This window comes from Corythoichthys intestinalis, chromosome 13, assembly GCF_030265065.1.
Source record: "Corythoichthys intestinalis isolate RoL2023-P3 chromosome 13, ASM3026506v1, whole genome shotgun sequence".
NCBI classification, from domain to species: Eukaryota; Metazoa; Chordata; class Actinopteri; order Syngnathiformes; family Syngnathidae; genus Corythoichthys; species Corythoichthys intestinalis.
Window position 1 is genome coordinate 19,743,932 of NC_080407.1, and position 24,980 is coordinate 19,768,911.

Genomic DNA, 24,980 nt, shown 5'->3' on the forward strand with positions numbered 1-24,980 from the left:
AGAGTGAAAGTTCCAGCCTGCTTAGAAAAGGATGAAGTCAAAAGAGTATGACCTGAAGTTGGCAGGTCATGGTCAAATGGCGTGATGTGTAAGTTTGGGGTCCCTTTCATGTCATGTGACCCCATTGTGCCGATGCATTGATGCAATAAATTCTCACTGCATTTCTGGTATGGTTTAACTCTACAAAACAGTTGACATAACATCATATCAAGATAGATTATATATCAATGTAATTTTTATCGTGACTCAACAAGCTAGAGTCTGAGTTGTACAAACTTTTGTTCCTTTTCCAGAGTGATTCATCACTCCCCTGTGTGCGATCTTTGCACAAAACAAGTTCCCCTGACACTATGAGTCAACACATGCACAAGCGCATGTACTGAGTGAGCTCAGTCTGTTGTGGCGGCTCCAAAAGTTGATCAGCTAATGGATCATCAGTATATCGTGCTGTTGTCAAACCTTTTTAGTAAGCACGGGCAGGTGAATGTTACTCTTTTTCGAGATTTTCTGGTGTGGAAGGACATTGAGAAGAAGCGGAGAAGTTCTGTCAGCACTTCACCAACAGGTAAGTCTATGTAGAAGAGAGAAAATATTAATATTCAGTAAGTGGTTGATTACTACTGTGCCTAATTACTTTCCTACTGATTAATTGAAGGTAGAGGTCGACTGATACTGGCTTTTCAAACACCGATGCCAATACTGATATCTAAAAAAAATTTGTAAGCCGATATTAGAGGCCAATACTTGTTTTGTTTTTTTTCTCAAATCACATAGATTATAAAAAGGCAATTTTTTAAAGAATTGCTTCAACATCTTCAAATTTACAATGAGGATCTGACACTTAAAGCAACACTAGGTAACTTTTTGGTTTTGGTCGATTTATGATCGATTTTAGCGACACCGGTGTACAAAAGCAGTAGTGGTTAGACTGCTTTTCATTCAACTAGTTGTCATTCGACAAACTGTATCATCACAAATGTTCTGAAAATATATTTTAAAAGGTTGAGAAGTTACGTAGTGTTGCTTTAAAGGATTAATTCAGTCCAGTGCTACCTAACCTACGATCGCAGCACTTATTTTTTTGATTGTAGACACCCACCAGGACGTCATAATGAGATGTAAACAAATGAAGGTTTAAGAGGGTGCTCACCATGCTAAAGCTAATGCTAACGCAAATGCTACGCTAATGCTATGAGTTACATTTAAAGTGCAGATGTTGGTAGAGTAGCCAAAAATTAAGTAAAGAGTAGCATTACTTCTAAATTGAGCTGCAGCTATTAATTATTTTAATAGTCAATTAATCGATGAACTAGTTAGTTCAAATAATCGAGTAATCAGATAAGGAACAGAAAAAAATTAAAATGCCCAAGCTGAGCCTCAAACCGTATTAAAAAAATAAATAAATGAGGATCTAAGTACAACAGAAGTTCAATTGGATAACTTATATAGCAAACGTCCACTAGCTTAAATGATATAAAATGCTATTTTTTCCCTACAATGCTCTTAACAAATTGTTCAAACAGATGTTCCCACAAAAAACGGCTAAATATACCAACCAACTAAATTCCGAATGCATTAAAAAAAAAAAAAAAAAAAGCTCAAAAAAAAGTTTAGCTTATGTTGGTCTTAACAGCTGAATTATGTCATACTCACTGTCGCCACTAGAGGGTGTATCCACCCACAAACAATTTCAAAACAAACCATTACACAAACCATTACAACACCACTTTAATTAAACGAATACTCGAAGCAGCAAAATTTAATTCCAAACTTTTTTCCAAATCGAAAAACTCGAGTTAATCGAATAATTGTTGCAACACTACTTCTAAATAATTTAACTCAAGTAAAAGTAAAAGTAGTCATCCAAAAATTTACTCAGGTACATGTAAAAAAGTATTAGTTGAAAAGAATACTCTTTTTTGCTGGTGCAACCCCAACAACCCAGCCAAAAGGCAAAACCCTGTGCGTTCATCTTGGTTGTAACCCCTTGTACTGATTCAGTTATAAAAGCTGGAAAAAGGCTTCGAAACACAAGTTGACAATATTAAGTCAACAGCAATCAGGCAGCAAGGCAAAACAGCAAATAGACCCAGACGAGGAGGAAGGCTGGATCCAGAGTCACCAAATCACAGAGAAAAGATGGCGCAAGCTAAAGAATTCTTTCTTTTGAAGGCTCTGGTGAGGTGGGCTGTGGTCTGGGAGAAGGGTGTGTTTTAGTGTCGTTTAGGGTAATTTTTTTGTTGCAGGTTGAGCCAATGAGTCCTTGCGGCACAGTTGAAAAGCCAACAGGGGTGGACATTTTGTCAGCCTCAGCGCAAACTAAGCGTCGAATGTTGAAATTCTCAGCCGTGGAATCTTCTTGTGGCAAGACAGGATGTCCCGCCATTGTTCTGGACTGTCCATTGTTGGCCCTCAGAAGAGCTGATGGCGGGATTTGGTAGATCACCTCCATAACCTCCTTGTCTTGCTCCATTAGCGTAAATCTCGCTCAGTCAGCTGCATGACGCGTGCGTTGGGCTTCCGTAGTCACCAGGCATCCTGTATTTGTTATGCCCTTATCTGGCCGTTGTCTTGGAGTGATTGGAATTTGCAGCGCCAAGTCCAACTACCCATAATATCAAATACTGTATATTCTACTTGCTTTCTAAAACTATGATTTAAATGGGATTTTTTTTATATTGGGTGTGTTAGAGTAATACAAACAGTCAAATGGTAAATATGGGATAGGATGCTATTTCCTTCAGGCCCGATAGCAAATGCGCTACAGACCGGTACCAGTCCCTGGCTCGGTGGTTGTGGATCCATGCCTGAGCCTCTTGAATGATGTGTTATGCCAAAAAGATTACAAAAAAATCCAGTAGGGCCAAGAACCAAAGGTGATATTTGCCATGTGGCAAAACTGATTTTGCCATGTGGCAGTTTTTTTTTGCCATGGGGCATTTTTTTGCCGTGTGGCAAAATTGATTTTGCCATGTGGCATTTTTTTGCTACATGGCATTTATTTTTTTTTGACAAGGCAAAAATGCCACATGGCAAAATCAATTTTGCCACATGGCTAAAAAATACCACATGGCAAAATGGATTTCGCCAAGTGGCATTTTTTTTCACCCTGTGGCAACATTGCTTTTGCCATGTGGCATTTTTTTGCCATGCAGCGAAATGGATTTTGCCATGTGGCTTTTTTTTGCCATGTGGCAACATGGATTTTGCCATGTGGCTTTTTTTCCATGTGGCATTTTTTAAAAATTGATTTTGCCTTGTGGCATTTTTTTGCTACAGTATGTGGCAAAATGGATTTTGCCATGTAGCAAAATGGATTTTGGTTTGTTTGTTTGTTTGTTTGTTTGTTTGTTTGTTTGTTTGTTTTTCTGCCATTTAATATGAATGGAAAACTTGGACGTGCAATGCTGTCAATGGCATAGCCTGACTTGGGTGCCAGTTGAATGTCAGTGCGCTGTAATGGTAAGTGGATGGTCAACAATCACAGCCACACATGTTTTTCTGCCATTTAAAATGAATGGAAAAGTTGGACGTGCTTAGCCGTCAATGGCATGGACGTGCATGGCCCGCAAAAATGCCATATACCAAAGAAAAGTGGCACATACCAAAAAAATGCCACATGGCAAAATCAATTTTGCCAGATGGCAAACAAAATGCCACTTGGCAAAGAAAAAATGCCACATGACAAAATCCATTTTGCCGCATAAAAAAAAAAAAATGCCACATGGCAAAAAAAAAGCCACATGGCAAAATCCATTTTGCCACATGGCAAATCAATTTTGCCACATGTCAAAAAAATGCCACATGGCAAAATCAATTTTGCCACATAGCAAAAAAATGCCACATACCAACCACTTTTGGTTCTTGCTGTATCTCCAAAAATCATCAAATTCAGACCAGAACACTATGACTCGTTACCATCCAAACAGCATGAGTGCCCTCTACTTGGGAAAAAACATTGATACCGCTGAATCGTATAATGGAGTCATGTTGCGATATCTCATTGGTGAAACTGGTAGTGCTACTTTTGGCTAATCAAAACGATTTGCTATCGGCTGATCTTTTTTTTATAATGCTGAAAAAAAAGTCCATATCCGATATATCGGACCGATATATGGACTATACACGCCCTTGTTTATATGCCACTCTCACAATTTTTTTAAAAATCTGTGCTATATTATTTGAACTTAATCCATAAATTATGAAAGCAGACATGGGTATTAGCTCAGTAGTTTGCACATGGAAACGAGTTCCCCTGTTTGATATCATCGTCGCGTATCCAGCGGGGCAATTATCGCCAGCACACTTCACTCTAAACCTGGCCATTGACCTTCTTCAAAGTGGTATCAAGCGCACTATAATATCCTGCCATAAAGACTTGTTTTTATTGAACCAATGTTACAAGTTGGTCACGTCAAAATGTCTCTGGGTGATCGTTGGGAACCCAGCACATCGCCTCAGGAAGCTGAAGGTAAGATTTCAAACATATTGGATCAAAATTAGAGGTAGCGATAACGATGATATCATGATATGGCTATACAGCTATTATCGATACATGGGTGAGGAAACCATTCTACAACTAAGAAACAAAAAAAAAAAAGCTATTTTCATCCTCCTGCTGTGAGTTGGAATGAGTTTATCACGAGTAGGCGTCCAATCCATTTAAACTGGGAGGGCGGCAGCTGCCATCGCTCCCACTTCAAACGGATATGACATCAATGGCCGTCAGCGGCAGCCAATGCCAGGCAATGAGTTCATTTTGGGGCACTTCACGTCATTTTGTGTTGATTTTCGGTCAGTTTGGGGCATTCACTGATCACTTGCTGGTTATCGGTCACTTCCTGTTGATTGTGAGGTATTTATGATTTATGAGTTTATTTGTTAAGTGGCAAACTGATTTTGCCATGTGGCACTTTTTTTTTGTCATGTGGCAAAATGTATTTTTCCATGTGGCATTATTTTTGGTGTGTGGCAAAATGGATTTTGGTATGTGGCATTTTTTTCCTATGTGGCATTATTTTTGGTGTGTGGCAAAAAAATTTTGGCATGTGGCATTTTTTTCCATGTTACATTTTTTTTTATGTGACGCAAAATGGATTTTGGCATGTGGCATTTTTTTTTTTTTTTGCAGTGTTTTGCATTTTTTTTTTTTTTTTTTTTTTTTTTTTTTTGCATATGGCAAAATTTTGCCATGTGGCATTTATGTTGTCATGTGGAAATATGTATTTTTGCATGTGGCATTTATTTTGTCATGTGGAAATATGTATTTTTGCATGTGGCATTTTTTTGGTATGTGGCAATATGGATTTTGGTATGTGGCGTTTTTTTGGTATGTGGCAAAATGGATTTTGCTATGTGGCATTTTTTTTGTATTTGGCTTTTTTTTTTTTTTGGTATGTGGCAAAACGGATTTTGGTATGTCACATTTTTTTCCATGTGGCATTATTTTTGGCGTGTAACAAAATTGAATTTGGCATGTGGCATTTTTTTTTGTATTTGGCATTTTTTTGTATGTGGCAAAATGGATTTTGGTATGTGGCATTTTTTCCATGTGGCATTATTGTTGGTGTGTGGCAAAATGAAGTTTGGCATGTGGCATTTTTTTATTTTTGTATTTGGCATTTTTATGTATGTGGCAAAATGAATTTAGCATGTGGCATTGTTTTCCATGTGGCATTATTTTTGGTCTGTTTTGTTTTTTTTTGGTATTTTGAAATTTTTTTTTGTATGTGGCAAAATTGATTTTGCCATGTGCCATTTTTTTGCCATGTGGAAATATGTATTTTTGCATGTGTCATTTTTTTGGCATGTGGTAGTTTTGGGGTATGTGGCAAAATGGAATTTGGTAAGTGGCATTTGTTTAGGATGTGGCAAAATGGATTTTGGTGTATGGCATTTTTTTTTTTTTTTTTTTTAATCGGCATTTGGCGTTTTGTGGGGGGGTATGTGGCAAAATGGATTTTGGTATGTGGCATTTTTTTCCATGTGGCATTTTTTTTTTTTTTTTTTTTTTTGGTATTTGGCCTATTTTTGTATGTGGCAAAATGGATTTTGGTATGTGGCATTTTTTTTTGTATTTGGAATTTTTTTTGTATGTGGCAAAATGTATTTTGGCATGTGGCATTTTTTTGCCATGTGGAAATGTGGAAATATCTATTTTTGCATGTGGCATTTTTTTGCCATGTGGAAAAATGTATTTTTGCATCTGGCATTTTTTTGACATGTAGTATTTTTTTGGTATGTGGCAAAATGGATTTTAGTATGTGGCATTTTTTAGTATGTGAAAAAATTGATTTTGGTGTATGTTTTTTTTTTATATTTGGCATTTTTTTTGGCAGTATGTAGCAAAATGGATTTTGGTATTTGGCATTTTTTTCCATGTGGCATTTTTTGGTATGTGCCAAAATGCCACATTCCAAAAATAAATGCGACATGCCAAAATCCGTTTTGCCACATACTAAAATAAAAAAATGCCACCTGGCAAAAGAAATGCCGCATAGCACATAAAAAATGCCACATGCCAAAATACATTTTGCCACATGGCAAAAAAAATGCCACATGTCAAAATACATTTTGCACATAACAAATTTCATTGTTCGTTCTCGGTCCTGCTTCATTTCCTGTTGACTTCACTCCCAATTGATTTTTGATTGATTTTGGGTCATTTTCTTTTCATCTTTTGGCATTTCCGGGTTACTTCCTATTCATTTCTGAGCACTTTCTGTTGATTTTGGGGCATTTACAGGTCACTTCCTCTTTATTTTGTCCCCAAATGAATAGGAAGTGACTCAAAATCAACAGGAAGTCACCTGTAAATGCCCAATTTTAATTAAAGCTCCCCTTTTATTATTCCTTGTAGGCTTCATTTTTCCTGTTGACTTAATTTTTTTTGCAGCTTAAGTTAAACTATAGCTGTCTGATTATAATTTTTACAAACATCCCCGGGACATTTGTCTGCTTTTTTTGAGATACTGGATACTAGTTCCATGCCCACCATTTTGGAAATAATCCTGTTGGGTATGCAAATGACGAGTGGGAGGAATTGTTGTTTGAGTCACGCGGAATATACACTTCCAAATGTGTGAATTAAAACCACTGGGATGACGGATGGAAGATCAGATAAGGGTTCAACCAGAGTAGAACAATTACTCGCAGATTTTATCACGGAGAATCACGTCATCCATTTGACATGACAGCGTTTCTTTAGCCCGTTTTTCATGTTTGTCCAATCATCAGTGAGTGTAAATGCCAAGAGGACTCATTACGAGTTGTAAACTTCACTTGCGCATAGCGCCGTTGACATTTAAGTGGATTTGCTAGAATCAGAGCAGCTGTCAGTCATAGGTTGCTAATAAAAGTTTCTGTTAGAATAGTGTCTACGTTAGCTTTTATGGGCATTTACAGGTCACTTCCTGTTGAGTGACACAAAATCAACAGGAAGTGACTCGTAATTGCCCCAAAACAGAATAGGAAGTGTCCGAAATCAACAAGGAAATAACTGATGAACAGAAAGTGACCTGTTGTGCCTCAAAATCAACACATAGTGACCTATGAACAGGAAGTGACCCAGATATTCTCCAAAATCAACAATAAATGACCCAAAATGTACAGGAAGTGAGCTGAAATCAACAGGAAGTGACTTGTAAATGCTCCAAAATCAACAAAAAATGACCTGAAATCAATAAGAAGTTACCTGGAAATGCCCTAAAAACAACAGCAAGCCACCGAGTAACAGGACGAGACCCGTAAATGCCCCAAAATCAACAGGGAGTGACCAGAAACTGCCCCAAAAAAGAATAAGAAGTGTCCGAAATCAACAAGGAAATCACCGATGAACAGAAAGTGACCCGTTATGCCTCAAAATCAACAGTAAATGATCCAAAATGTACAGGAAGTGAGCTGAAATCAACAGGATGCGACCCGTAACTGCCCCAAAAAGGAATAAGAAGTGTCTGAAATCAACAAGGAAATCACCAATCAACAGAAAGTGACCCAGAAATGCCTCGAAATCAATAAGAAATGACCCGAAATTGACAGGATGTGCCCAAATCAAAACTAAGTTACCCGATAATACGCCCCAAAAAACAGAAAGTGACCGATGAACATGAAATGACCCGGATATTCCCCAAAATCAACAGTAAATGACCCAAAATGTACAGGAAGTGAGCTGAAATCTACATTAAGTGACTTGTAAATGCCCCAAAATCAACAGAAAGTGACTTGAAATCAATAGGGAGTTACATGAAAATGCCCAAAAATCAACAAGAAGCCACCAAGTAAGAGGAAGAGACCTGTAAATGCTCCAAAATAAACAGGGAGTGACCCCAAACTGGCCCAAAAAGGAATAAGAAGTGTCCAAAATCAACAAGGAAATCCCCGATGAACAGAAAGTGACCCAGAAATGCCCCGAAATCAATAGGAAATGACCCGAAATGAACAGGAAGTGCCAAAAGCTAAACGAAGTGACCAATAAATACCCCAAAATAAACAAAAAGTGACCTATGAACAGGAAGTGACCCTTAAACAACCCAAAATCAACAGGAAGTGACCCGTAACTACCCCAAAAAGGAATAAGAAGTGTCCCAAATCAACAAGGAAATCACCGATGAACAGAAAGTGACACGTTATGCCTCAAAATCAACAGAAAGTGACCTATGGACAGGAAGTGACCAGGATACTCTCCAAAATCAACAGTAAATGACCCCAAAATGTACAGGAAGGGGGCTGAAATCAATAGGAAGTGACTTGTAAATGCCCAAAAATCAACAGAAAGTGACTCAACTGCCCCAAAAAGGAATAAGAAGTGTCCGAAATCAAAAACGAAATCACCGATCAACAGAAAGTGACCTAGAAATCCCCCGAAATCAATAGGAAATGACTCGAAATGAACAGGAAGTGCCAAAATCAAAACAATGTGGCCCGTTAATACCCCAAATTAACGGAAAGTGACTTATGAACAGGAAGTGACCCGAATATTCCCCAAAATCAACTGTAAATGACCAAAATGTACAGGAATTGAGCTGAAATCAACAGGAAGTGACTTGAAAATGCCCCAAAATCAACAGAAAGTGACCTGAAATCATCTGGAAATGCTCTAATATGAACAGGATGTCACCGATTAACAGGAAGAGACCCGTAAATGTCCCAAAATATGTAGGAAGTGACATGCAAATACCCCAAAAATAAACATTAAGGGACCTATGCACAGGAAGTGACCCGGAAACGCCCCCAAATAACAGGAAATTACCCAAAATACATAGCAAGTCAGCCAAATTCAATAGTGATTGAACTTGTAAATACCCCGCAATCAACAGAAAGTGACCTGGAAATGCCCCGTAATCAACAGGAAATGACCCAAAATGTACGGGAAGCGAGCTGGAATCAGCAGGAAGTGATCGATGGACGGAAAAGGACCCAGAAATGCTCCAAAATCAACGAGAAAAGACCCAAAATGTGTCGGAAGTGAGCCAAAATCAATAGGAAGTGACTCGTAAATAAGTCCGAAAATCAACAGGAATTGACCGATTAACAGAAAGTGAACTGTAAATGCCCTTAAATCAATAGGAAGTGACCTGTAAATGCCCCAAAATTAACAAGGAGAGAACCATAAATGCCCCGAAATCAACAGAAAGTGACCCGCAAATGTCACAAAAGGAAAAGGAAGTGACCCAAAATCAATGGGAAATGTTGATTTTGGGTCACTTCCTCTTCATTTGGGGACTTTTTTGAGTCATTTCCTTTTCAGAAACCCAAAATCAACAGGAAGTGACCCGTTAATATCACATAAGGAAAAGGAAGTGACCCAAAATCGGTAAATGTTGATTTTAGGTCACTTCCTATTCACTTGTGGACGTTCTTGAGTTATTTCCTTTTCAGTAACCCAAAATCAACAGGAGGTGATCCATAAACACCCAAAAATCAACAGGAAGTGACCTGTCAATACCCTAAAAATCAATAGGAAGTGACCAAAAATCAACAGGAAATGACCTAAAATGTACAGGAAGTTGCTACGAAATTATTTTAGAGCATTTACAGGTTACTTCCTGTTGATTGTAAGTCACTTTCTATTCATTTGGGGGACATTCTTAAGTCACTTCCTTTCCATTAACTCATAAACGACAGGAAGTGACCCATAAACGCCCCAAAATCAACAGGTCGTGACCCCTAAATTCTCCAAATTCAAAAGGAAGTGACATTTGGGGGACATTATTAAGTCACTTCCTTTTCAGTAACTCAAAATCAACAGGAAGTGACCCATAAATGCTCCAAAATCAACAGGTCGTGCCCCCTAAATGCCCCAAAATCAATATGAAGTGACCAAAAATCAACAGGAAATGACCTAAAATGTACAGGAAGTTGCTAAGAAAATATTTTAGGGCATTTACAGGTCACTTCCTGTTCATTTTGGGGACATTTTTAAGTCACTTCCTTTTCAGTAACCCAAAATCAACAGGAAGTGACCTGACAATGCCCCAAAATCAATAGGAAGTGACCCAAAATCAACAGGGAAATGTTAAATTTTGAGTCACTTCCTATTCATTTGGGGGACATTCTTAAGTCACTTCCTTTTCAGTAACCCAAAATCAACAGGAAGTGACCCATAATCGCTCCAAAATCAACAGTTTGTGCCCCCTAAGTGCCCCAAAATCAATAGGAAGTGACCAAAAATCAACAGGAAATGACCTAAAATGTACAGGAAGTTGCTACGAAATTATTTTAGGGCATTTACAGTTTACTTCCTGTTGATTTTAGGTCACTTCCTATTCATTTGGGGACATTCTTAACTCATTTCCTTTTCACTCAAAAAAAAAAAATCATCAGGAAGTGACCTGCAAATGCCCCAAAATCATCAGTAAGTGACCAAAAATAAACAGGAAATGACTCAAAATGTACAGTAAGTTGCTACGAAATTATTTTAGGGCATTTACACGTTCGTTTCTATTGATTTTGGCTCACTACCTGTTCATTTCGGGTTCATTTTCTATCGATTTTGGGGCACTTCTCGGTGATTTCCTTGTTGAGTTCGGACACTTCCTTTTCCTTTTTGGGGCAGTTATGGCTCATTTCCAGTCGATTTTGGGGGGCATTTACTGGTCACTTCCTGTTGATTTTGGGTTACTGAAAAGGAAGTGACTAAGGAATGTCCCCAAAAGGATAGGAGAGCGACTGAAAATCAACAGGAAGTAGTGCAAAAATCCACAGAGAAGGCCCTGAAATGCCCCAAAATTAACTCATTGGGTGTCTTGCCATTGATTAGTCCTCAATTACTGTTGATTTTGGGTCACTTTCTGTTCATTTTGTTGTTGTCGAAATCAAAATTGACTGCCTTTGACGGCCATTGGAATCCATTTCATTTTGAATAGGAGGGGTCAAGTCTTTTTGTGGGCATTCACAGGTCACTTCTTGTTCATTGACACTCTTTCTTTTCGGTAGCCTGTAAATGCCTCAAAATCAACAGGAAGTGACCCTTAAATGCCCCCCAAATGAATGTTCATTCGCTGCCACCCTCCCACTTCAAACGGATTGGACATATACTAGTGATAAACTACTTTCAATTCACAGCTGTTTTTTTAGTTGCATTGTAGAGTATCCTAGAATGACTTGTATCGTATCGTGAGCTACCTAGAGGTTCCCACCCCTAGTCTAAACAGAGTAAATCTTGATCTTTCCTCGGATATATACTGCAAGCTGCAACCTGGAAGGGAGATCTTTTTTAAAACTCACAGCATATGTTTGAGCCTCTTGCCTTCAAATAAGGGCGCTCAGCGAGAGGCACAACCTGAGGCCCACTAAAGCCTTGCATGTCTGTGTTCACCCCCCGGGGGAAGGGATGGTGTCGAGATATTTGCTAGAGATAAAGATCTGGTGTTTAGTAATAAATAGTGACAAAATCACTTGAAGCAATGGGAGTAGATTTGGAGTTCAATTTAAATACTATTATTAAAGAGAAACTTTAACTCATTCACTCCCAGCCATTTTCACCAGAGCAAGGCCCTTCGCTGTTTTACTGGATTTTGACTGATTTTGCAAGGCCCGCAGAAAATTCTGTTCTTTTGCTATATAAACATGGAACCCACCAAAAAAAAAGATTAGACTCTTCTTTCAGCAAGAAGAAAAAAGTTCTTTTTCCATTCTTTAGAAATCAGCATCAGAAAATAGCTTAGTTTGAGCAATTTTCCAATTTCTGATGAAAAAACAGAGAAATTGAGCTTTTTGTGAACGCATACATTTCAAACATAACTTTGACTTTAACACAGCTTTTTGCTTTAGTTACATCCCAAACATCGAATAATGTTTTCCTTTTACAAAATAAGATAAACAACAAGACAAATAGAGCTATCTTCTGCTGCACTGGTGGTCCCGGTCGTTATGCTCGGTCATCCAGCGCCTGGCGTCTCGGGCGTCCTCTCAGTTATTCTGCTCGGTCGTCCGCCGCCTGGCATCCTTCCGCCGGCGCCCCGGCCGTGTGGCCTGGCCTTTCGTTGCCGTTGAATCCGGTTGCGGGTCTTACCAAATGCGCTACTGCCGTCCAGTGGCCAGTTTTATTGCTTTAAAATGGACCTTCAGCTTTGTGCTTTGGAGCTCAGTTGCATCTCTGAACCCAGAGATGTCTCTTATGAAAAAAAAAAGCGTAAAAGACGTATAAATATGTCTTTGGGACACTGAAACAATTCAAAATAGAACGTATTTATTCGTTTTTGGGAGCAAATTAGTTAATTGACGATTTATCATACTATTTTCGGGACTTTTTTTCAGATAGATACTGTAGATGGATTCTGTCATGCAATTCTCGTATCGTCTCAAAGTCTGTCTGTATCGATGCTTACGTGTGTTTTGGGTGGGAATAAACAATACAGTGGTTACACTTCTACTTGCGTCCACAAGAAAAGGAAGTTCGGATGGATGGAGGGATGTACGGATGGATGGATGGATGGATGGACGGACGAACGGACGGACGGATGGATGTACAGATGGATGGCAATACGGATTGATGGATGTACGGATGTACGGATAGATAGACAGATGTACAGATGGAAGGATGGATGGACGGAAGGATGCAGGGATGGAATGATGTACGGATGTACGGATGGATGGATGGATGGATGGATGGATGGATGGATGGATGGATGGATGGATGGATGATGGATGGATGGATGGATGGATGGATGGATGGATGGATGGATGGATGGATGGATGGATGGATGGATGGATGGATGGATGGATGGATGGATGGACGGATGGATGTACGGATGGATGTACGGATGGATGTACAGATGGATGTATGGATGTACGGATGGATGTATGGAAGTACGGATGGATGGATGGATGGATGGATGGATGGATGGATGGATGGATGGATGGATGGATGGATGGATGGATGGATGGATGGATGGATGGATGGATGGATGGATGTACGGCTGTCTAGATGGATGGATGGATGGATGGATGGATGGATGGATGCACGGATGTACGGCTGGCTAGATGGATGGATGGATGGATGGATGGATGGATGGATGGATGGATGGATGGATGGATGCACGGATGTACGGCTGGCTAGATGGATGGATGGTTGGATGGCCGCATGTAGGAATGGATGGATGGATGGATGGATGGATGGCCACATGTAGGGATGGATAGATGTTCAGATGGATGGATGGAAATACAGATGATGGATGGATGGATGGATGGATGGATGGATGGATGGATGGATGGATGGATGGATGGATGGATGGATGGAGTGATGGATGGATGGATGGATGGATGGATGGATGGATGGATGGATGGATGGATGGATGGATGGATGGATGCACGGATGTACGGCTGGCTGGATGGATGGATGGATGGATGGATGCACGGATGTACGGCTGGCTAGATGGATGGATGGTTGGATGGCCGCATGTAGGAATGGATGGATGGATGGATGGATGGATGGATGGATGGATGGATGATGGATGGATGGATGGATGGATGGATGGATGGATGGATGGATGGATGGATGGATGGATGGATGGATGGATGTACGGCTGGCTAGATGGATGGATAGATGGATGGATGGATGGATGGATGGATGGATGGATGGATGGATGGATGGATGGATGGATGGATGGATGGATGGATGGATGGATGGATGGATGGATGGATGGATGGATGGATGGATGGACGGCTGGCTAGATGGATGGATGGTTGGATGGCCGCATGTAGGAATGGATGGATGGATGGATGGATAGATGGATGGATGGATGGATGGATGGATGGATGGAGTGATGGATGGATGGATGGATGGATGGATGGATGGCTGGCTGGATGGATGGATGGATGGATGGATGGATGGATGGATGGAGTGATGGATGGATGGATGGATGGATGGATGGATGGATGGATGGATGCACGGATGTACGGCTGGCTGGATGGATGGATGGATGGATGGATGGATGGATGGATGCACGGATGTACGGCTGGCTAGATGGATGGATGGTTGGATGGCCGCATGTAGGAATGGATGGATGGATGGATGGATGGATGGCTAGATGGATGGATGGATGGATGGATGGATGGATGGATGGATGGATGGATGGATGGATGGATGCACGGATGTACGGCTGGCTAGATGGATGGATGGTTGGATGGCCGCATGTAGGAATGGATGGATGGATGGATGGATAGATGGATGGATGGATGGATGGATGGATGGATGGATGGATGGATGGATGGATGGATGGATGGATGGATGGATGGCCACATGTAAGGATGGATGGATGGATGGATGGATGGATGGATGGCCACATGTAAGGATGGATGAATGTCCGCATGTAGGGATGGATAGATGTACGGATGGATGGATGGATGGATGGATGGATGGATGGATGGATGGATGGATGGATGGATGGATGGATGGATGGATGGATGGATGGATGTACAGATGGAATTTACGGATAGATAGATGGATGTACAGATGGAATTTACGGATGGATGGATGGATGGATGGATGGATGGATGGATGATAGATAGATAGATAGATAGATAGATAGATAGATAGATAGATAGATAGATAGATAGATAGATAGATAGATAGATAGATAGATAGATAGATAGATAGATAGATAGATAGATAGATAGATAGATAGATAGATAGATAGATAGATAGATAGATAGATAGATAGATAGATAGATAGACTGATTTTCAAATTATATTAAAACATTTTAACACCAGAATTTACTGAAAACATCAAAACGTATTTATTCGTTTTTGGGAGCAAATTCGTTAATTGACGATTTATCATACTATTTTCGGGACTTTTTTTCAGATAGTTACTGTAGATGGATTCTGTCATGCAATTCTCGTATCGTCTCAAAGTCTGTCTGTATCGATGCTTACGTGTGTTTTGGGTGGGAATAAACAATACAGTGGTTACACTTCTACTTGCGTCCACAAGAAAAGGAAGTTCGGATGGATGGAGGGATGTACGGATGGATGGATGGACGGACGGACGGACGGATGTACAGATGGATGGCAATACGGATTGATGGATGTACGGATGTACGGATAGATAGACAGATGTACAGATGGAAGGATGAATGGACGGAAGGATGCAGGGATGGAATGATGGAATGATGTACGGATGTACGGATGGATGGATGGATGGATGGATGGATGTACAGATGGATGTACAGATGGATGTATGGATGTACGGATGGATGGATGGATGGATGGATGGATGGATGGATGGATTGATGGATGGACGGATAATGGATGGATGGATGGATGGATGGATGGATGGATGGATGGATGGATGGATGGATGGATGGATGGATGGATGGATGGATGGATGGATGCACGGATGTACGGCTGGCTGGCTGGATGGATGGATGGATGGATGGATGGATGGACGGATGGATGGATGGATGGATGCACGGATGCACGGATGTACGGCTGGCTAGATGGATGGATGGATGGATGGATGGATGGATGGATGGATGGATGGATGGATGGATGGATGGATGGATGGATGGATGGATGGATGGATGGATGGATGCACGGCTGTACGGCTGGCTAGATGGATGGATGGATGGTTGGATGGCCGCATGTAGGAATGGATGGATGGATGGATGGATGGATGGATGGATGGATGGATGGATGGATGGATGGATGGATGGATGGATGATGGCCACATGTAGGGATGGATAGATGTTCAGATGGATGGATGGAAATACAGATGATGGATGGATGTACGGATGGATGTACGGATGGATGTACAGATGGATGTATGGATGTACGGATGGATGTATGGAAGTACGGATGGATGGATGGATGGATGGATGGATGGATGGATGGATGGATGGATGGATGGATGGATGGACGGATGGATGGATGGATGGATGGCCGCATGTAGGGATGGATGAATGTCCGCATGTAGGGATGGATAGATGTACGGATGGATGGATGGATGGATGGATGGATGGATGGATGGATGGATGGATGGATGGATGGATGGATGGTCGGATGGATGGATAGATAGATAGATAGATAGATAGATAGATAGATAGATAGATAGATAGATAGATAGATAGATAGATAGATAGATAGATAGATAGATAGATAGATAGATAGATAGATAGATAGATAGATAGATAGATAGATAGATAGATAGATAGATAGATAGATAGATAGATAGATAGATAGATAGACTGATTTTCAAATTATATTAAAACATTTTAACACCAGAATTTACTGAAAACATCAAGATTGATGGAGGTTTCGGACAATACCACGAAACTCCTTCACATGAGGAAGATCCACTAAGTACTGTATGTCCAGTAGGCAATGATAACAAATGGCGGTGTTATTTTTATAATTATTATCATAATTATATCATGTTTGTTCTTGTTGTCTTATAAAAACAATTTGTCTTTTCTCACTTTATACATTGTAGGGTGGTCTGTTGCAATTATAATCAGAAAATACAGTACGAAGAATAACCATTTATATCACTTGACACTCGCAAAAAGTCAAGTAAAGGGTCATTTTAATGGACTCTTCCGCTTCTACTTTTCCCCATGACTCATGCATTGTCGTAAACAAGCCCTGATGTTCAAGTTTGACCGCATTGTTCGGCTTGGTAGTGCATTATTTTGGCATCAATAATAGGAACTGATGGAGCAGGCCGAGCCAGAAATAAGCAAGTAACTATTTGTGGTAATTGAAAAAAACAACCACTGAAGGACCTGGCATACGTAGACATCATATTTTGATGTTGAATAGGACGTCTAGCGCTGCCAATGGCAACCAATGAGTGTCTAACTCCATGACTAAGCAGCTGCAGCAACATCACGCCCCACGTGACGGACCACCTTCTACTTTGCTTGTCCTCTCGTCTCTGTCTGTTTGCCTAAGCGCCGGTCGAGCAAACCCGTTGTCCCGGCGCGACGTGTTTGACAGTCCTCCGGCGAGTGCACCCGGGCGGATCTGCGCTCTGTAATCTACAGCCGGCCTCTCGATGCGCAGCCCTGTCTGCGTGTTGAGGGAAGGCTGCAGAGGGGGTAGCGATGCCAGAAAACGACAGCTGGAGATTGGGTAAACTGCAGGTTTATACTGCATTACAGGCTGCAATAAAAGCCGTTTCATTACCGTGATTGGATATATTTACCTGCTGCGGTCAATTGACAGCGGGGGGAAGCTAATTACACGATGAATCAATGCATAAGGGTGGAGTGGTAGGGTAAGGGTGGGAACTTCTGGGTACCTGTCGATACGATACGATTAGTGCTGCGAGTTGGTTGACGTCCAACTTGTTTGAGATGGGAGGGATGGCAGCGAATGTACGAATGTCTATGGCGGTCAAGGGCAACCAATGAGTTTCCCTTTCGGGCATGTCAGGTCACTTCCTATTGATTTTGGCCCACTCCCTGTTCATTTTGGGTCATTTCCTGTTGATTTCGGCCACTTCCTATTGATTTCGGGGTATTTACAAGTCACTTCCAATTGATTTTTGATGGATTTTGGGTCATTTCCTGTTAATTCTAGGGCATTTTCAGGTCGCTTCCTATTGATTTAGGGTCACTTAGTGTTGAGTTCGGGGCATTTTGGGGCATTTTCAGGTCGCTTCCTGTTCATCGGTCACTACTTGTTGATTAGTGGGATTTATAAGTCACTTCCAGTTGATTTCGGACTGTTTACGAGTCGCTTCCTATTGATTTTGGCTCACTCCCTTTACGTTCTGCATCATTTCCTGTTTCTTTCGGGCATTTACAGGTCACTTCCTATTGATTTCAGCCAGCTCCTGTTGATTTCGGGGTATTTAAGAATCACGTCTGATTGATTTTGCCCCACTCCCTGTACATTTTGGGTCATTTTCTCTTCCTTTCGGGGCATGTACCGCTCACTTCCTGTTGATTTTGGCCACCTCCTGTTGATTTCAGGGTATTTAAGAGTCACTTCCAATTGATTTTGGCTAACTTCCTATACGTTTTGGGTCATTTTCTCTTTCTTTTGGGGCATTTACGGCTCACTTCCTGTTCATCGGTGACTCCCTGTTGATTTCAGGGTAGTCACGAGTCACTTCCTATATTTTGGCCCACTCCCTGTACATTTTGGGTCATTTCCTGTTGATTTTGGGACATTTATGGGTTACTCCCTATTGATTTTGGCTCACTTCCTGTACAGTCTGGGTCACTTTCTGTTAATTTGGAGCATTTACGGGTCACTTCCTGTTCATCGGTCACTACTTGTTGATTAGGGGAATTTAAAAAAAAAGTCACTTCCGAACGATTTCTGTGAATTTATGAATTTTCGGGCATTTCCGGGTAGCTTCCTATTGATTTTAGGTCACTTTGTGTTGCGTTTGGGGCATTTCCTGGTCACTTTCTGTTCATCGGTAACCACCTGTTGATTAAGGGGATTCACAAGTCACTTCCTAATGATTTCGGTCAATTTAAGAGTCCCTTCCTATTGATTTTGGCCCACTCCCTGTACATTTTGGGTTATTTCCTGTTGGTTTGTGGGCATTTACAGGTCACTCCTTGTTGATTTCGGGAACCTCCTGTTGTTTTTATGGGTAGGTACAAGTCACTTCCTATAGACCCTACCCACGTGACGTCACAACTCCTTCCTCCTGACTGGTGCCGCCCAATTGTCCGTCAACACATCATGTTTACCTGTTACGGCTACATTCCTCCTATTTACGACGTGTTTTTCTGCTCGTTAACATTAATAATCAAAATGGTGAAGGCGTGTGTGGCGGTCGGTTGCAATAACAGAGAAGATAGACGGAGAAGACGGAGAGACTTGAAGTTCTACCGGATTCCGAGAGACCCGGAGAGAAGAGAGCGAGATGGGCTGAAAACTGGGCTCCAAACGATTACCACAGATTATGTAGTAGTCATTTTATATCTGGTAAGATGCATTTAACATATTTTTAGAGGATTTTGGGCTGACAACCACAATTAAGATCATTGCTAGGCTAATCGCCGACAACATACACGTATGTATGTAGTGAGAGTGCTATCGCTAAACCATATAAACATTAAAAGCCCTAACTCCATTGACAAACGACATGAAATACATTAGACTTGACAGTGGATGTTAGCAATAACAAAAGATTTTGAATTGAAAATTTCGTAACTCACCTTTCCAAGCACAAGATAGATTCCTGCCGAATTTTCGTGGACGAGGACCTGTTTCACCCAACCAGCAACGAAGTATTTATAAGCCTCCAAGCTCTTAAAGTTTTTCAAACTTTCGTGAGAATAGGCTGATTTTGTGTGGACAAGATAGTTGTACATTTCAGGGTAGCTGGCAGATGTCAGGCAAATACGGCGGAGACAGCGGATCGAAAAACATCGATTTAGGCATCAAATATGGATCTGGCGAATGGATAAACTGAAGCTTTTCCACATAACGCCTTTTATGCAACGCATCAAGTGAGTTTACGGCATCCGAAAGCACCGGGTCTTCCATGAAATGCATTATAAATTGCTCGATCAATTGAGACCATTGATAATACAGACACAAAATGACGGACAAGGGGGCGGAACCATACAGCGAGCACGTGATTTTGTGATGTCGGTGGGTAGGGTCTATTGATTTTGACTGACTTCCTGAAAATTTCGAGTCACTTTCTGTTAATTTTTGGGCATTTCCTATAGATTTTGAATCACTTTGTGTTGAGTTTGCAGCATTTCAGAGTCACTTCCTGTACATCAGTCACTACCTGTTGATTAGGGAGATTTACAAGTCACTTCCAGTTTCGAGTCACTCTCTGTTCATTTGGGGCATGCACGGTTCACGTCCTATTGATTTCAATGTATTTACTATATTTTGGCTCACTGCCTGTACATTTGTTGATTTTGGGGTATTTACGGGTCACAAAATGAATTGAATGTCAATTGCCTCCAATGGCACGACACAGTATTGAGATATTTCACCTTTTCAATATATCGTCACACTTTTTTCACACTTATTTCAAGTACGCGTGTATCGCCCAAATGATCACTTCATCAGCTTATCTTATCTCCTCACTCGCATCCGTGCAGCACTTGGACGCAGATATGTGAAAAGGAAAACCGCGACGACTTCAACAAACAATGCGACATGCAGCAGCAAAGAGCAAACGTTGCCTTCAACTTGTGCCGGCTTGTCCTCAAACACGTTATTGTTGCCAGCTTGCGGTAACAGTAAAGGGATTACATAGCCATCCACTGTGTACAAGCAGGGGGCGGATGGAGCATAGGTGCGGCGCTGACTATAAATAAGACGGCTTTGTGTCAGGTTGAAGGAAGGTGAGGCCCGGGCTGTGTTTTATATGACTACTAAGTCATATCCGTGCCAGTGTGACGGATGAGACAAATGTTTTTTTATGTGTGTGTGAGGAATCCTGTCAGATGGGACGCCACTTTGGCTTTAGGGTAATCAGGATAAGCAGGAAGATGCCTAAAAGAACTGAACCACAACACCATCAATTGTTATAATGCAGACTCTGGTCCTTCTGGTGCTTACAATTACCTCCAAATGAGTTTAGATTGCATATCTAAGGAGCATTAAATTAACAGAAAGGTGCAATTTGTTACACTAGGACAGCTCGGTATCTGTTAATTGCTGTTGGAAGCCTTTAAGAATGCCAGTCATTTGGTTTTGTTCATTTTCAAATGAAACGCTTGAAGAAGTTAAAGCTGTAAAGTTGGGAGTTAGGGTCATTTTGTCAACAGGGTGGTTTTGGAACTATGTCTGTCTCATATGCCCAAGCACACAGTAATCTTCTGTCCATGACCTCTAGTAGATGAGCATTACTGTTAACCAACAAGGTCACCGACAGCGCACCAGTCAATCACAGTTGCTTGTGGATTAAGTACTATAATAGGCACACTGTTCGTAAAGTTGCCCTATATTAGAGTGCCTAAAATAGAAAACAACAACTTAAAATTCGTCCAGGAGGCATCCAAACCAGATGCCCGAGCCACCTCAACTGGCTCCTCTCAACGCGGAGGAGTTGAGGCTCGACACCGAGTCCCTCCCGGATGACCGAGCTTCTCACCTTATCTCTAAGGGAGAGCCCGGACACCCTATGGAGGAAACTCATTTCTGTTGCTTGTATCCGGGATCTTGTTCTTTCGGTCACAACACACAGCTCATGACCATAGGTGAGGGTGGGAACGTAGATCGACCAGTAAACAGAGCCTCCTTCTGCACCACGACGGACCGATGCAGAGTCCGTATCACTGCAGACGCGGCACCGATCCGCCTGTCGATCTCCCGTTCCATTTTTTCCGTCACTCGTGAACAAGACCCCAAGATAATTTAAACCCTCCACTTGGGGGACGGTCCTCATCCCTGACACAGAAAGGGCAGTCCACCTTTTCCCGACTGAGGACCATGGTCTCAGATTTGGAGGTGCTGATTCTCATCCTGACCGCTTCACACTCGGCTGCGAACCATTCCAGTGAGAGTTGAAGGTCACAGCTTGATGAAGCCAACAACACTACATTGTCTGCAAAAAAGCAAAGATGCAATACTCAGGCCACCAAACCGGACCCCCTCAATTCTGTCCATAAAAGTTATGAACAGAAACGGTGACATAGGGCAGCCTTGGCGGAGTCCCACCCTCACTGGAAACAGATCCGACTCCACCGGCTACACGGACCAAACTCTGACACAGGTGATACAGGGACCGGACACCCCCCCCTATTCCGATTCCGATACCCTATACTCCAGGAACACCTCCCACAGGACTCCTCGGGGGACAAGGTCCAACGCCTTCTCCAAGTCCACAAAACACATGTACACACTGAATGGGCTAACTCCAATTACTCCCCAAAACCCTGCTGAGGGTATAGAGCTGATCCACTGTTCCACGGCCCAGACGAAAACCACATTCCGAGATTAGACTTCCTGACGGACCTTCCTCTCCAGCACCTCAGAGTAGACCTTCCCAGGGAGGCTGAGGAGTGTGATCCCCTAGAATTGGAACACACCTTCTGGTCCCCCTTTTTAAAAAGAGGTGTCACCACCCCAGTCTGCCAATCCAGAGGCACTGTCCCCGATGTCCACGTGATATTGCAGAGGCGTGTCAACCAAGACAACCCCACAACATCCAGAGCCTTTAGAAACTCCAGCCAGATCTCATCCACCCCCGGGGCCTTGCCACCAAGGAGCTTTTTAACCACCTCAGTGACTTCAACCCCAGAGATTAAAGTACCCACCTCAGAGTCCCCTGGCTCCGCTTCCTCATGGGAAAGTGTGTCGGTGGAGTTGAGGAGGCCTTCAAAATATTCGGCCCACCGACTCACAACATCCCAGGTCGATGTCAGCAGCGCCCATCCACACTATACACAGTGTTGGCGGTGCACTGCTTTCCTCCCTGAGACCCCGGATGGTGGACCTGAATTTCTTTGAAGCCGTCCGGAAGTCGTTCTCCATGGCCTCATAGAGCTCCTCCCATAACCAGGTTTTTGCCTCAGCTACCGCACCCGTGCCGCTTGGCCAGCCGATACCCATCAGCTGCCTCTGGAGTCCCGCAAGCCAAACAGTCGCGATAGGACTCTTTCTTCAGCTTGACTGTATCCCTCACCGTTGGTTTCCACTAGCAAGTTCTGGGATTGCCGCCACGACAGGCACCGACCACCTTGCGGCCACAGCTTCGGTCAGCTGCCTCAGCAATCGATGCGCGAAAAATGTCCCCTATGTGTCCTCCGCCTCTGCCTGGACATGAGCGAAGCTCTGCCTGGGATGGGAGTTGAAACTTCCAAGGACAGGGGACTCCGCGAGGTGTTTCAAGCAAACCCTCACAAAACGTTTGGGTTTGCCGGGCCGGTCCGGCATCTTCCCCCACCATCGGAGCCAACTCACCACCAGGTGGTGATCAGTTGACAGCTCCGCCCCTCTCTTCACCTGAGTGTCCAAGACATGTCCAATGACACGACTACAAAGTCGATGATCGAACTGCGGCTAAGAGTGTCCTGGTGCCAAGTGCACATATGGACACCCTTATGCTTGAACATGGTGTTCATTATCGACAATCCGCAACGAGTACAGAAGTCCAACAATAAAACAATGCTCGGGTTCTGATCGTGCGGGCCATTCTTCCCAATCACACCCCTCCAAGTCTCACTGTCATTGCCCACGTGAGCATTGAAGTCCACCAGCAGAACGAGGGAGTCCCCAGAAGGAGCACTCTCTAGCACCTTGTCTAAGGATGCCTAAAAGGGTGAGTGCTGTTTGGTGCATAAGCACAAACAACAGTTAGGACCCATCCCACCACCTGAAGGCGGAGAGAGGCTACCCTTTCGTCTACAGGGTTGAACCCCAATGTACAGGCGGCGAGTCAGAGGGCAATAAGTATGCCCACACCTGCTCGTTGCCTCTCCCCATGGGCAACTCCAGAGTGGAATAGTGTCCAACCCCCCTCGAGGGTACGGTTCCAGAGCCCAAGCCATGTGTGGACGAGAGCCCGATTACATCAAGTCGGAATTTTTCAACCTCACTTGCAAGCTTGGGCACCTTCCCGACCAGAGAGGTGACATTCCATGTCCCAAGAGCCAGATTCTGCAGCCAGGGATCGTATTGCCGAGGACCCCTCCTTTGGCTGCTACCCATCAGTCTGTGCACCCGACCTCTTAGGCCCCTTTCACAGGTGGTGAGCCCATGGGACCACCCCATGGGTGCAGGCCCGGCCCGACCACCAGGCGCTTGCCATCGTGCCCCACCTACAGGCCTGGCTCCAGAGAGGGGCGCCGGTTTTATTCTTACTCATTTTAGAAGGTCTTTTGAGCCATTCTTTGTCTGGTCCCCTGCTTGATTTGGTTGAGGAATAAACCCTAATAAACCTTTACAATCTGTACTGTTAAAACTCTGACAAATGGGTTTACAGACAAACATCCATTTAGTTAGTTAATGTCGTATCACACTACATGAATCTAGCTCACGTAGCAGAGATAGGAATGATTTAATCCTGTCAGATTAGCAGATTACATTCATTCTTCGGCCTGTATTTGATATATTTTTACTGATTTGAGTCTGTGTTTATCTATAAGCACTTTCTTCAACCTACTTTTCCAGCGCAAGAGCAAAAAAAAGACTTTCTCCCCCCTCGTGAGTTGTGATAATCTCTTCCACACACACCCATCACAATTCCTAAAAACCTGACATTCAGCAGCGAGGCGACCTATTGAGCTGAAAAGCAACACACTGAGCCACGCGGCGTGAATAGGCTACTCACTGTGGCCGAGTGCCATTACTAAGATCCTTTCGGAGTACAAAGGGAAAAGATGTCAGAGTGGAGCGGAGAGGATTCGGGCCTTGTATGGCCGAGGGGCTTAGCATGTAGCTTAGAGGAATTCTCCCGGCTCATAACTTGGGCAAATGTACGTGTCGAGCGGATGGGCGCTGATGGGATTCTTGTGTTTTTATGTCACTTTTAAGACAAGCTTTGTCAGCACTATCATAAATGTGGTCATATATTCCACGTGCAGTCATGTTGCCTTATCTTTAT

At 42.6% G+C, this 24,980-nt stretch overlaps 1 protein-coding gene across 1 annotated transcript in view; it reads left to right on the plus strand.

Moving 5' to 3' along the window:
* Positions 1-362: 362 nt before the first annotated feature.
* Positions 363-24,980, plus strand: part of cerk (ceramide kinase) — a 70,045-nt gene continuing 45,427 nt past the window's right edge. The window contains exon 1 of the mRNA XM_057855708.1: positions 363-565. Within this exon, the coding sequence (XP_057711691.1) occupies positions 427-565 (139 nt within the window). The 5' untranslated portion in view covers positions 363-426. The remainder of the gene's footprint in view (positions 566-24,980) is intronic.